This window comes from Chrysemys picta, unplaced genomic scaffold (assembly GCF_011386835.1).
Source record: "Chrysemys picta bellii isolate R12L10 unplaced genomic scaffold, ASM1138683v2 scaf524, whole genome shotgun sequence".
NCBI lineage: Eukaryota > Metazoa > Chordata > Testudines > Emydidae > Chrysemys > Chrysemys picta.
In genome coordinates this window covers 6627-19342 of record NW_027053231.1, presented here as the reverse complement: position 1 = coordinate 19342, position 12716 = coordinate 6627, and the positions used below count along the sequence as shown (strand labels likewise).

The window sequence follows — 12716 nt, the reverse complement described above, 5'->3', positions numbered from 1 at the left end:
TTTTTTTTCCATTATTTTTTTTGTTAGTCATCCCTGCCGGGGCCCCGCCAAAAATGTTCGAATTGGGCCCCGCCCTTCCTAAAGCCGGCCCTGCTGGAGAGAACAGGAGAATTCAGTCAGCAGGGGCTGCCGATCCGTCCCATTCACCAGGGCTGCCATCCTGCGGCTTCAGCATTAGTGGCTGGGGTGACTTGGGGAAAAGTCTCAACCTCCCCACATCCCACTTCACTGCTGCCAGAATCCCTCCTGTCCCCCCGCCGCTACAGTCCCCTCCCTACCCAACCTGGGTGGGGCTGGAGGAGAGGGGTCTGAGAACTTGAGCTGTGGATTGGAGGTGGAACAGCTGTCAGGGGCACTGAGGGGGAGGTGGCAGGAGCTCCCCGTACAAGGAGGGGGGTTGCCACTGGAGGTCACTAGGAAGGACAACAAGACTCCATCCTGGGGGTCAGGAGGGGGAATCCATCCCTCAGAGGTGGGCAGGGGCTGGGTGGAAATGCTGCTGGTTCCAGGGGCCGTTAATCCCCCCTGATTCCTCGGAGGCGTCTGAGTCTCAGACAGGTTCTCGTTCCCTTGCAGCATGAGGACGTCACGGCCAATGTGATGCGCCAGCTCCGTATCATGCGGCACTTGCGCCAAGTGCCCGAGGCGCTGCAGGGCCTGTCCCTCTGAGGCCACCAGCAACTCCTGCTCCCTGCTGCAGGTACTGCTCTGGCTCTCTGTAAATGGGGAGCTAGTGGAAGGAGAAATGGAGCCCCCTGGCACTCACAGAAAGCTGATTACAGAATGAGCCCGAACTGAGAGGCACCATATCCGCCCCCCTAAAGAGCCAGACTTCAGTGGTGATACAGCCCAGCTGGGGTAGCAACAGGATTGAGAACGAGGTAGGAAGTTCAGAGCAGCAAGGAAAGCCTGGAGGGGAACTTGAGAAGAGAGGTTGGAAAAGTGCAGCAAAGAGAAAGGTGCAGACCTAGCTGTTGGGTCCAGGGCCCTGAGCTGCTGTCAATGTCAGGGTGGGACTGGGTTCCCCTACCGGCCCCAGAGGAGGTGGCGTACACGCACCTGGAGAGGGTTCCCAAGCCCAGCAAGGGGGCTACAGGCTGAGCAAGTGCCCCAGCGATGGCAGAAGGACTTCTGTCTGTGGAAAGACCTCTTTGGACTTTTAGTGTGAGGCAAGCTGGGCCCCAGAAGGGTGGACTAAAGGTGGTGACCTGGCCGGAGTTACCAGGCAGAGAAACTGCCGTGGTGCTGGAGCGACCATGGATGGGGGATGCTAGCCCAGCGAGAGGGCTGTGATGCCATGCCTGGCCGCCGGGGGGCACCTAACGATGAGTAGATTCATTTATGATTGGCATAGTTGGCAGGATTGAGTTCCCCCTGTGATCCGTGAGGGAAGTCTTGGTTGCTGAAGGAATCCTAGAATATCAGGGTTGGAAGGGACCTCCGGAGGTCATCTAGTCCAACCCCCTGCTCAAAGCAGGACCAATCCCCAGACAGATTTTTGCCCTGATCCCTAAATGGCCCCCTCAAGGATTGAGCTTACAACCCCGGGTTTAGCTGGCCAATGCTCAAACCACTGAGCTATCCCTCCCCCAAGCAGGTGTATCAAGGGACCAAGCTGGTCGCTGGATTTCCCACTTCAGTTCCAGGGACTGGCTAAGCAGCCAAAGCAGATCTAGGGGTTTCTCCAGCAGCTCCTAGAAGACCAACAGACGCAGAAGGAAGTGCAGGTGGAGCTACAGACGCAGCAGCAGCAATACCTGTGAGAGATCCTGCAAAGGGAAATCAACCCAGGGTCTGCTATGCCCATGGACAAAAAGAGCAGAGAAGGAGAGCATGCCTGGGCTGTGCTGAGAAGGTTAGCCCAGGGAGAAGGGCATGAGAAAGTGTACAAGCGTGGCCTAATGCCAAGATGGGAGCAAGAGTCTTTTGGAACGACATCCACATGCAGGAGAGCCAGCTGGCTACCAGAAAATCTCTCTTCTGCAGTGATGTGGGGTTAAGGGACATGGCGGAAAAGACATGGCGGCTGTGACTAAACTTAGAGCAGGGTGGGAAACCGAGACACAGTTGGGACCTGTCTACACTACAGGTCTGTCGTGCATTTGTAAGCTGCTGACCCCCACATGTTGTTCAGAGCCTATGGACAACACAGCTCCTAAAGTGTGTTTGTTCTGTGCTTATCCGGTATGTACCAGCAGGGCTGGACAGCCTTTCTCACTGTGCTGTGGGGAGCAGGTCCTGGGTACTAAGGGTCTGAAGAAGCTCTCAAGGACTAATTTTTTAAAATAATTGTTATCAATGAATTGGGAGAAAACATACAATCACTGCGGATAAGATTCGGGGGTGACAAAATACAGGCAGAGTGGTAATTACTGATGTGGAGAGGGCAGTGATACAGAGCGATCTGGCTCATTCAGCCAGCTGGACCCATTCAAAGAAAACAAGTTTGAGCAGAGCCCAATGCAAGGTCCTATGCGTGGCAACAAGGCATGCCGGCCACACCTCCAGAATGGGGATGTGTATCCAGGAAAGCAGTGACTCTGAAATGGATTTAGGGGCCATAGTGGAGAAGCCACTCAACATGATCTCAGTGTGATGCTGTGGTGAACAGGGCTAAAGCCATCATTAGACGAAGGAGCAGAGCCGTGAGTAGGATAGGGAGGTGACACAGCAGCAGTGAGACTGCTATTGGAATACTGCCTCCAGTGTTGGTGTCCTCCTTTGAAAAAGATGGTCCTAGAAATTGGAGCTGGGGCAGCAAAGAGCCACCAAATGTTCTGAGGGCTGGAGAAAAATGCCTTCTAGTGAGCTATTGAAAGAGCTCAACCTGTTTAGCTTATCAAAAGAAGATTGAAAGGTGACTTCACTGAAGTGTTGAAATGCCTTAATGGAGAGAAAATATTGGGTATTAAAGGGCTCTTTAATTGAGCAGAGAAAGGCAGAACAAGACCCAGTGGCTGGAAGGTGAAAAGAGACAAATTCCTATGACAAATAAGGCACAAATATTCAACAGCGAGGATGATTGACCACAGGAAGAAGCTACCATGGAAAGTGGTGGATTCTCCATCTCTTGATATCATTTAATAAAGACTAGATGCCTTTCCGGAATGTGTTTGCCCCAAAAGTAGCTATTGTGGTAGACAGGAGGCCTGTGATATGCAGGGGGTCAGATTAGATGCTCTAACGATCTCTGCTGCCCATAAAGTCTACTCATTTCTGAGAAACCAAGTGTAGCATTGGGAGCAGCCTCTGCTTATTAAACAATCAGTTTGTCAGCACCTGCAGGACAATTTGGTTCTTAGGACTAGTGAGCATGGACTTGTCAAGAACAAATCATTCCAGACCAATCCTAGCTCCTTCTTTGGCAGGGTTAGGGGCCTAGTGGAGGTGGGTAAACAGTAGATGTGATCTATCTTGGTGTTAATAAGGCTTTTGACACAGTCCCATAGGACATTCTCACAAGCAAACAGATGCTGCTTAGCACTGTCAGAGCAGCTTTTGCTGGGGGATTCTCCCAGCACTTTCCAATAGTGGGAAAGTATGAAATCCCCATTTGACTGCTGGGGACAGAGCCTAGAGGGGGCAGCAACTTACCCCAAGTCCCACAGGTCAATAGGAAACCAGCAATGGAACCCAGGAGTCCTGACTCCCAGTTCCCTGCTCCAATCACTCCAGTGGAGTACACTCCCTCTCAAAGCAGGGGGACCGGACATGAGTGCCTGGTTGTAATTGCCAGCTGTGGGAGGGAGTGTGCAGCAGTGGTTAGTGAAGGGGCCTGGAAATAAGGACTGCTGGGTCTATTGGAGAGTGTCACTAGGAGCAGTGCATAAGATGAGGTGTCCTATCATGTTTACTCAGATCAGATTAGGACATAATAGAATGGCTGAAATAGTTTATTTTATTTGTATTGTATTATTTTGCAATTGTTAAGAGCAGCAACTACTTAGCTCAGACTGAAGCAGCTTATCTAATTTTTGAGATCTAAGTGTCTCCTCTTTGAGTGCGATGAGACAATTTAACACATTGTGACAAAGAATTTTCATTGCCACTTGTTATGATTTCAAGAAACAAACTGGTTTAGTTTGAATAGGATTTTCGGTCAGAAACGGTTTCAATGAAATTTCCCCACCATCTCGATTCCTGGGCTCTATCTCTGCCTTTCGGGGGGCGGGGGGGTTGCTGTCTGTTAGAACAGGAGTCTGATTTGGATAGGGATAGAGACCTCTTTAATGTTTTTAATGAAGTAAATACTAATGGGAATTGTGTGATCATGGGAGACTTTAACAGATATAGACTGGAGGACAAGTGCTATTAATATAATAGGGCTCAGATTTTCCTAGATGTGATAGCTGATGGATTCCTTCACCAAGTAGTTGCTGAACCAACAAGAGGGGATGCCATTTTAGATTTGGTTTTGGTGAGTAGTGAGGATCTCTTAGAAGAAATGGTTGTAGGGGACAGCCTTGGTTTGAGCTGGCGCATCACATTGGCCGTGACGTCCTCCTGCTGCAAGGGAACAAGAACCTGTCTGAGACTCAGACGCCTCCGAGGAATCACGGGGGATTAACGGCCCCTGGAACCAGCAGCATTTCCACCCAGCCCCTGCCCACCTCTGAGGGATGGATTTCCCCTCCTGACCCCCAGGATGGAATCTTGTTGTCCTTCCTAGTGACCTCCAGTGGCAACCCCCCTCCTTGTATGGGGAGCTCCTGCCACGTCCCCCTCAGTGCCCCTGACAGCTGTTCCACCTCCAATCCACAGCTCAAGTTCTCAGACCCCTCTCCTCCAGCCCCACCCAAGTTGGGTAGGGAGGGGACTGTAGCGGGGGGGGACAGGAGGGATTCTGGCAGCAGTGAAGTGGGATGTGGGGAGGTTGAGACCTTTCCCCAAGTCACCCCAGCCACTAATGCTGAAGCCGCAGGATGGCAGCCCTGGTGAATGGGACGGATCAGCAGCCCCTGCTGACTAGGGTTACCATACGTCCGGTTTTTCCCGGACATGTCCTGCTTTTCGGCAATCAAACCCCCGTCCGGGGGGAATTGCTGAAAAGCCAAACATGTCCGGGAAAATGCCGGCCGGGCACTTCCCCTCCCGCGGCTGCTCTGCTCTGCTCCTTCCCTCTCAGACTTTAAGAGCCGAGCTGCCCGAGCCAGCGCTACTGGCTTTGGGCAGCCCCCCCCCTGCCTCCGGACCCCGAGCCGCCGGCCAGGCACTTCCCTTCCCGGGCTCCAGCTGAGCTGCTCCGCTCCTCCCCTCTCAGACTTTAAGAGCCGAGCTGCCTGAGCCAGTGCTACCGGCTTCGGGCAGCCCCCGCTGCCTCCGGACCCCGAGCCACGGGCCAGGCACTTCCCTTCCCGGTTCCAGCTGCTCTGCTCCGGCGGCTCGGGGGAAGCGCCGGCCGGGGGCGCAGGGTCTGGGGGCTGCCCGGCAAACCGTGAAGCCGGTAGCGCTGGGGCAGCCCTTTTCCCATGACTGGGAGTGGGAGGGAGGAGGGGGCGGAGTTAGGGCGGGGGAAAGGGTGGCGTTGGGGCGGGGCTAGGGGAGAGGAAATGGGCGGGGCCAGGGCCCGTGGAGGGTCCTCTTTTTTTATTTATTAGACATGGTAACCCTACTGCTGACTGAATCCTCCTGTTCTCTCCAGAACGGGTCCAGCCTTCCCAGCAGCAGGACAAGCGTCCCCTTCCCATGTGCCTCAGCCCTGCCTGGTCAGACGCCATCACCCATCAGTCCTTGGCCTCCCAGGCTGCCAGTGATGGGAGCAACTCTGGGTGGTGGCTCGGGTGACACAGACACCAGACCACTAGGAATTGGGTGCGGCCCTGTGGGACAGGAGAGTCTCGTAGAGGGCACTTGGGGGACTCTCCTGCCCTTCCCAAGAGCAATAGCACCCTGTCCTAAGAACATAAGTCTGGGATGAGGCAAAGCTTGCCATTAATTAGCCTGGCTAAAGAGCTGGGTGGAGCTGCTCCGGGGACAAGCTGGCTCGCTCCTGCTCATGGAGGTGAATTCATCTCCCTTCCCAGGAGCACCTGCTCTCCCTTTCATTCCCCACCAGGCAACTTGTGCCATGCCAGCGAATGGCCACAGGATGGGAATGAGGCCTGGGCCCCGCCCCAATCTCCTGAGTCTAATGCAGCTGCTCACCTTGTCCCCCATCAGCTGCTGGGTTTCCCCCAGGAGGGAGTAGGTGACAGGGAGAGAGACACACACACATTTGTCCTTCTGGTTGCAGGGCTTGTGTCCTTCCAATCCCATTGGTGGCTGCACAGTGGGCAGAGTCCTCGCTGCGTGCCCGGCCCAACAGAATTGCAGGGCGTGGTGTGGAACACAGAAAGAGATAGAGAGACTCATCCTCCAGCCGGGGTCAGCCCCCAAGGAAGCCTGGAGCACAGGGCTGTGGGCAGGGCCCTCCATGAGGACTTGCTTCCCCAGCTGCTCCAGGATGACAGGGAGGCATGAACCTGGAGCACAGTCCCCTTAAAAGCCCAGAGTCACCACTTAACTAGGACAAGAAGAACTTGACTCAAGCCAGGCTCACTCTCTGCTCTGACTCTGCCTCCCCAAGAGGAACACTCCTAACCCACAGCCCCTGCAGCAGCAGATCCTACAGCCCGTGGGAGCCAGATCACCTACGCCTGGAGTCAGGAAGCTGGGGTCAGAGGTCACTTATGTCAAACTCAGGGAGGGTGATGGTGAATCTGAGCAGGGCCGTGCTGCTCTTAACGGCCCTGGCTCTCTCTCGCGGCACCCTGGACACGATCCAGTAGTTAATGTGCTGTGGGGAAAGGAGGCAGATCAGGATCAATGGGCACAGACACACACCCATCCCCAGGGGGCTGAGACATTGTGCGCAGGGTGGAATATCTGATTCATTGATTGCAGAGCTTTGGAAGGGGATTGTTGCCCGCAGGACGATTCTTGAATCCTGCAGGTCACAACTTGTCATTGTCTCTCTAGACTGGAACAATGTTCAGTGTCGGGGCTGGTCCCATCCTCCCTGCACTCCTGATTCCTGAACAATCCCCTCAGAAATCTCAGGGCCCGTCGGAGAGACGGGCTGATTCTCTGGGGCCCTCCTGTTTCTCTAGGAAGGAGCCTGTGACTCTTCTCTGAGGACCCTCTTCTGGATCTCCCAGGAGGGGTTCAGACTCTCACTCCCCAAGCCAGCCAGGGGCCCTGTGGTTAGTGCTCAACACAACCAGGCAGAACTCTGGCTTGAAGTCCCAGCTCCTTCCTCTGTCCTTTAAGGAGGAAGGGCCTGACACTGCATTGCACTGACTGCCCTGACCAAGGATGCCCACTGGGGGCTCAGCTAGGAGGACAGACTGGAAAATGGATCTAAGAGTGAAGGTAAAATTGCCCCCACCCCTCTCATCGGGCTCACCTCCAAGATGTACTGGAGCCTGTCGGTGTCTGGGGACTCTGCCAGCAGGTTCCCCAGCATGGCGTCCAGGAGGTCTGGCAAGACCCTAGGCAGATCCTGAAAGCAAGGGAGAGCCATGGGTCAGAGTTAGGGAAACTGGGGCTACACCTGCCACAGGATGGGAAGTGGGGTCTCTGGGAAGCACTGGTGAGACCCCCAAACACATATCCTGGCCTCTCTCATTCACATCCCACTGCAGGCAATTAGCCAGGATTCATGGCAGGATGACAGCTGGCTCTTCAATCCATGACTTTAGCTGATCTACCTGCACTTGGGTGGTGTCCTTCTCCATGCCCAGGGTGAAGACGGCGTGCAGGGCAGCTCGGAGGAGGTGGGTCTCCAGCTCTGGCTCCAGGGCAGGTGTCATGGTGCTGGCAAGAGAGAGGAGCCGGCATTAGACTGTGCAGTGCGGGCATGGGACTGGCACCAACATGCAGGTGAAACTGCAGGGAAATAGGCACAGGCTGGCGAGAATGGAAACTGAGGCACCGAGCCAGGGAATGACAAGGCCAAGGTTTCTCAGACAGACAGTGGCAGGGCAGGAATAGCACCTGTTCCCTGGACCCTGCTGCCCCTCCTGTATCTGATCCTGGGTGTGAGCCTCTCCCCAAAGCCGTTGCAATGTTACTGGAGTGAAAAGAACAGCCCAGCCAGGAGAGAGTGAACCTTCCCCCCACCTCTGCCAGAGGAGCCACCCTTGGGCGGTGACCTGGGAGTGGGAGGGGCAGTGACTCCCAGCCCTGGGCCTGAGCAGCACTGGGGTTAGGGGAACCGGGCCGGAGGGTCTCGGTGCCTGAGGTTGCCCACAGCAATCAGGGAGTTAGCGAGGACGGCGCCGGGTGGAGAGTTATCAGGCAGCTCCTCAATGAGCTCCTGTGAGACCCAACGGAGACAAAGGAGCGTGTGAGATTCGGGCCACACTGACACTTCTCAGTGAGGAGATTACACAGCCAGGGCCCCACACAGCCAGCAGGATCCCCCCACCTGCCCCCCGCTCCTCCGATTCCTGCCCAATAGTGACCACTCTCCGAGTTTCTCCCGTCTCTTCTCCCCAGTCTTCAGCCCCAGCAATCCCTGCCCTCTGCTGCCCCTCCAGCACCAACAATCCCCCATCCATTGGCCTGGGGAGACCCCTGCCCCTCCCAGGTCTCTGTCTTTCCTCCAGCTGCTGGGCACCGTGTCTCGCTCACCACAATCCTCTCCGCCACAGCCGCCTTGCAGCAGTGCGGCTCCACTGTGTCCTGCCCTCTCTGCTGTGCAGCGAGACGCGGGGTGGATGGCGTGCAGGAACACAAGCTGCTGGGCCTCCTCCTGCACCCACCAGGAGTGGGGTTAGGGGAGAGAGAGACAGTTAGCCAGGGACCTCCCTGCCCCCACACAGCAGCTGCAGGACTCAGGCCTGAATGGGGGATAGTGGGGACCCGCCCATTGTCCAAATCACCCACCACTCCACCACAAGCAGGGTCAGGAACTGGGACAGTGCCTGTGGGGGGAGGAGACCCGGCTGGTGTGTGACAGACACCCCCACCTCTGGGGTCCCAGATCATGGAGGAGAAAGGTCCCCATTAGGGCTGGTGGATTATCAGGGACAAGACCCTCTGCAGGGGGTCAGGTGCTGGGAAGGGGCAGGACAGTCTCGGTTCCAGTACAGCTGGGGTACGTTTGTACCTTTTCTCCGCCTTGGAGCTGCTCTCGGCTGTTATTGAGAGCAGCCTCCTCTGTGGCCACGTCCACCCATTCCTCCTCCTCGTCCCCTGAGTCCCTGGCGGTCCCTGCACCAGGGAGAGAAGGGGACAGGGTGATGCCTGCTGCCACTTGCGGGAAGGACAGGGGCACGATGGGGCAATGTGTCCCCTTCCCACCTCCGGGACCCAGGGCAGATCGGGCCCCACACTCCCCCCTCTCAGTGATGCCTTCAGCCCCCAACTCCTTCAGGAGCCCATAGCAAAGAGACCCCCCCACGCTGTCCTGGACTCCCTGGGAGGTGCCTCCCCCCAACTGGAGCACCAAGGACCAAAGTGGCAGCATCTAGTGTTAGTGGGGTTCATGTGGCTCAAGCCAGACCCCTGGGCTGGGGACCCGCCCCCATAGCACTGATCAAGGGCCTGGGCCCAGGGTGTTCACAGCCCCGCCCTCATCTCTCTCTGAGCCCAGCCTGACTCCTCACCTAGAACAAAGCAGCGGCGCCCATCAGCCTCGCTGCTGCCCGAGTCCCAGGCACTGCTGCTGTCCCATGGGGAGCGGGCCGAGCTGCTGGTGGTGGGACAGGGATCCTCCACCTCCTGCCCTGGGGAGGCTGGAAGGTCCTCAGTGACCGGGCAGGGCGATGCCTCCTGCTGGGAATCAGGGCTGGGCTCCTGGGGCCGCTGCTGCCCACACAACATGCCCCAGAGTCACCCTGCCCGGCTCCCCTCCTGCGCTGGGTCCTGCCTGCCCAGCCGCAGCCTGGCCCAGCTCCATTTCGACCTGGCCTCTCCCACCTCGGCGCCTGCGCTGGGAGCGGGTTTTCTCCGCCAGAAGGCTGGGCACTCCCACCTCCTGGCCGGGCCGGGAGCTCCTTCCCCGCCAGTGGGGACGGAGGAGCCGCTGTGCTCCTGGGGAAGATGGCAGCTGCTTCCCTCAGGCTCTGGGGCCACCTGCAGAGCCTTCTTCCTGAACATCCTCAGGAGCCTGGCCATCCTGGAACCGAGCGGGGAGCGGGCGTGAGTCTGGGGTCAAGGCAGCCTCTGACTAACCAGCCTGTTTGGTCCCTCCCCATCCCTGCCCCAGCCAGAGCAGCTCCTCCTCCCACCATAGGGGTGCATGTAATGCAATCTACACGCACTGGCAGGAGTTCATTGCATGATCTGCTTCCTGCTGTTTGGTTCTGGGCTGTTGGAGTATGGGCTTGCAAGCATCTGTGCACACATATTATGCTAATTGCATCTAGACCACATCTCCCTAGTTTGTTTGTGAGAATGTCCTTATTAACACCAAGATGGATCACATCTACTGTTTACCCACCTCCACTAGGCCCGTAACCCTGCCAAAGAAGGAGCTAGGATTGGTTTGGAATGATTTGTTCTTGACAAGTCCATGCTCACTAGTCCTAAGAACCAAATTGTCCTGTAGGTGCTGACAAACTGATTGTTTAATAAGGAGTTCCAGTATCTTTCCAGGTATGTTAATGGATGGGAAGACGTTCTTTTTCAGGGATCTCTGACGAGAACTGGGGCACAGCACTTAGTTTGTTGAGGCCATAAAATGGAGACAGGCACCTCTTCTCTCCTCCCAGCACCCCAGATACCTAAAAAGGTGGGACTCACATCCCTCAATGGGCTTTAAAAAAGACAATGGTTACAATGTGGCCCCGACCATTTCTGGTTCCGGCAGACTAGATGTTTTAGCAAAGTTTAGAATTCCTTGGTGCTCAACACCGTGAAACTCCCCTTTCTCCTTCACAAAGGGCTTTAACGCCCCTTATCTCACCGAGGCTCTCAACTGCCCAAAGTTGGAGAATTGTCCCTGTTCCCATTGCAGAGCACCCCCCACGACACACACACAGAGTCCTCTTGGTGGTGGGAGGGGAACAGAGGAAAGGACAGAAGATGTAAGAGATGAAGAGAAAGGAGGGAGGGATGGAGGAAAAGGTAAAACAAAAAGGACAAACCCTAATGTCCCCAGTGATTCTAAGGGACAAAATCCCAGGTGGGGAATAAAATTCGACCACCCTAAGCTAGTGTTTTCCATGCTTAGAATTCAGCTGGCGCCAGATGCATCAGACTGAACAGGTTCCAAACCTCTCAGAGGCTCTTACCTTCTAAACAGGGATGTGTGTTTTCTAGTAAAATCAGGAAAAACAAAAGAGAAAACTCAAAAGAGGTTCCTCCTGGCGCTCATATACGTGAACCTAAATACTCTCTCAGTCCTCAAAGAGAGAGACCTCGAGAAGGAGACTTGCTGAAGCAAAGCTACAGGGGACTCTGAGGTTTCCCTGGCCCTGCGCCCCTGTCCTGCCTGGCTGATGTCAGCATCTCTCTGTGAGGTCACCACCTCCCCAGCACCTTTGACCAATAGGCTGAAATCCTGCAAAAGGCCTTTGTGATGTTACTGCCACACCCACCCCTCCCCTGCAGTGCTAATGTTCTGCCACAGGCCAGACACTTTGGAGGTTTGAGCTACTCCCTGTGGATCACCCCGCTCCATGAGTGTTCATTCTAGGAAGCAAGCCGGCTAGACAGTAAAACATCACAAGCTGCTCCCAATACTACACTCGGTTTCTCAGAAATGAGTAGACTTTATGGGCAGAAGAGACAGTTAGAGCATCTAATCTGACCCCCTGCATATCACAGGCCTCCTGTCTACCACAATAGCTACTGTTGGGGTAAACACATTCCAGAAAGGCATCTAGTCTTTATTAAATGACATCAAGAGACGGAGAATCCACCACTTTTCTTGGTAGCTTCTTCCTGAGGTCAATCATCCTCGCTGTTGAATATTTGTGCCTTATTTGTCATAGGAATTTGTCTCTTTTCACCTTCCAGCCATTCCCAAACCTCAGCCAGTATTTGTAGGTGACAAATCTCATGAATTGTCACAGATTGCGGTGTTACTAGAGGAGGTTTTGGAATTAACTGATAAGTCACTGGGACCAGATGGCATTCACCCAAGAGTTCTGAAAGAACTCAGATGTGAAATTGCGGAACTACTAATTATTGTTTGTAACTTGTCCTTTAAATCAGCTTCTGTATCCATGACTGGAAGATAGCTAATGTAACACCAATATTTAAAAAGGGCACTATTGGTGATCTCGGCAATTACGGACCAGTAAGTCTAATGTCAGTACCGGGCAAATTAGTTGAAACAATTGTAAAGAATAAAATTGTCAGACACATAGAAGAACATAAATTGTTGGGCAAAAGTCAACATAGTTTAGGTAAAGGGAAATCGTGTCTTACTAATCTATTAGAGTTCTTTGAAGGGGTCAACAAACATGTGGACAAGGGGGATCCAGTGGATATAGTGTACTTAGATTTCCAGAAAGCATTTGACAAGGTCCCTCACCAAAGGGTCTTATGTAAATTAAGTTGTCATGGGATAAGAGGGAAGATCCTTTCATGAATTGAGAACTGGTTAAAAGAAAGGGAACAAAGGGAAGGAATAAATGGTAAATTTTCAGAATGGAGAGGGGTAACTAGTGGTGTTCCCCAAGGGTCAGTCCTAGGACCAATGCTATTCAACTTATTCATAAATGATCTGGAGAAAGGGGTAAAAAGTGAGGTGGCAAAGTTTGCAGATGATACTAAAGTGCTCA

At 54.4% G+C, this 12716-nt stretch overlaps 1 protein-coding gene across 1 annotated transcript; it reads right to left on the bottom strand.

Annotated features, from left to right (window-relative positions):
• Positions 1–5558: 5558 nt before the first annotated feature.
• On the bottom strand, positions 5559–9280 carry LOC135978915 (maestro heat-like repeat-containing protein family member 1). Its single transcript, XM_065579619.1, has 5 exons — positions 9092–9280; positions 8614–8734; positions 7689–7794; positions 7385–7480; positions 5559–6775 (listed from the first exon to the last, which is right to left on the bottom strand). Exons 3-5 carry the CDS (start codon positions 7788–7790, stop codon positions 6656–6658), a joined length of 318 nt encoding a protein of 105 aa, XP_065435691.1. The 5' UTR covers positions 7791–7794; positions 8614–8734; positions 9092–9280; the 3' UTR covers positions 5559–6655.
• Positions 9281–12716: the final 3436 nt, after the last annotated feature.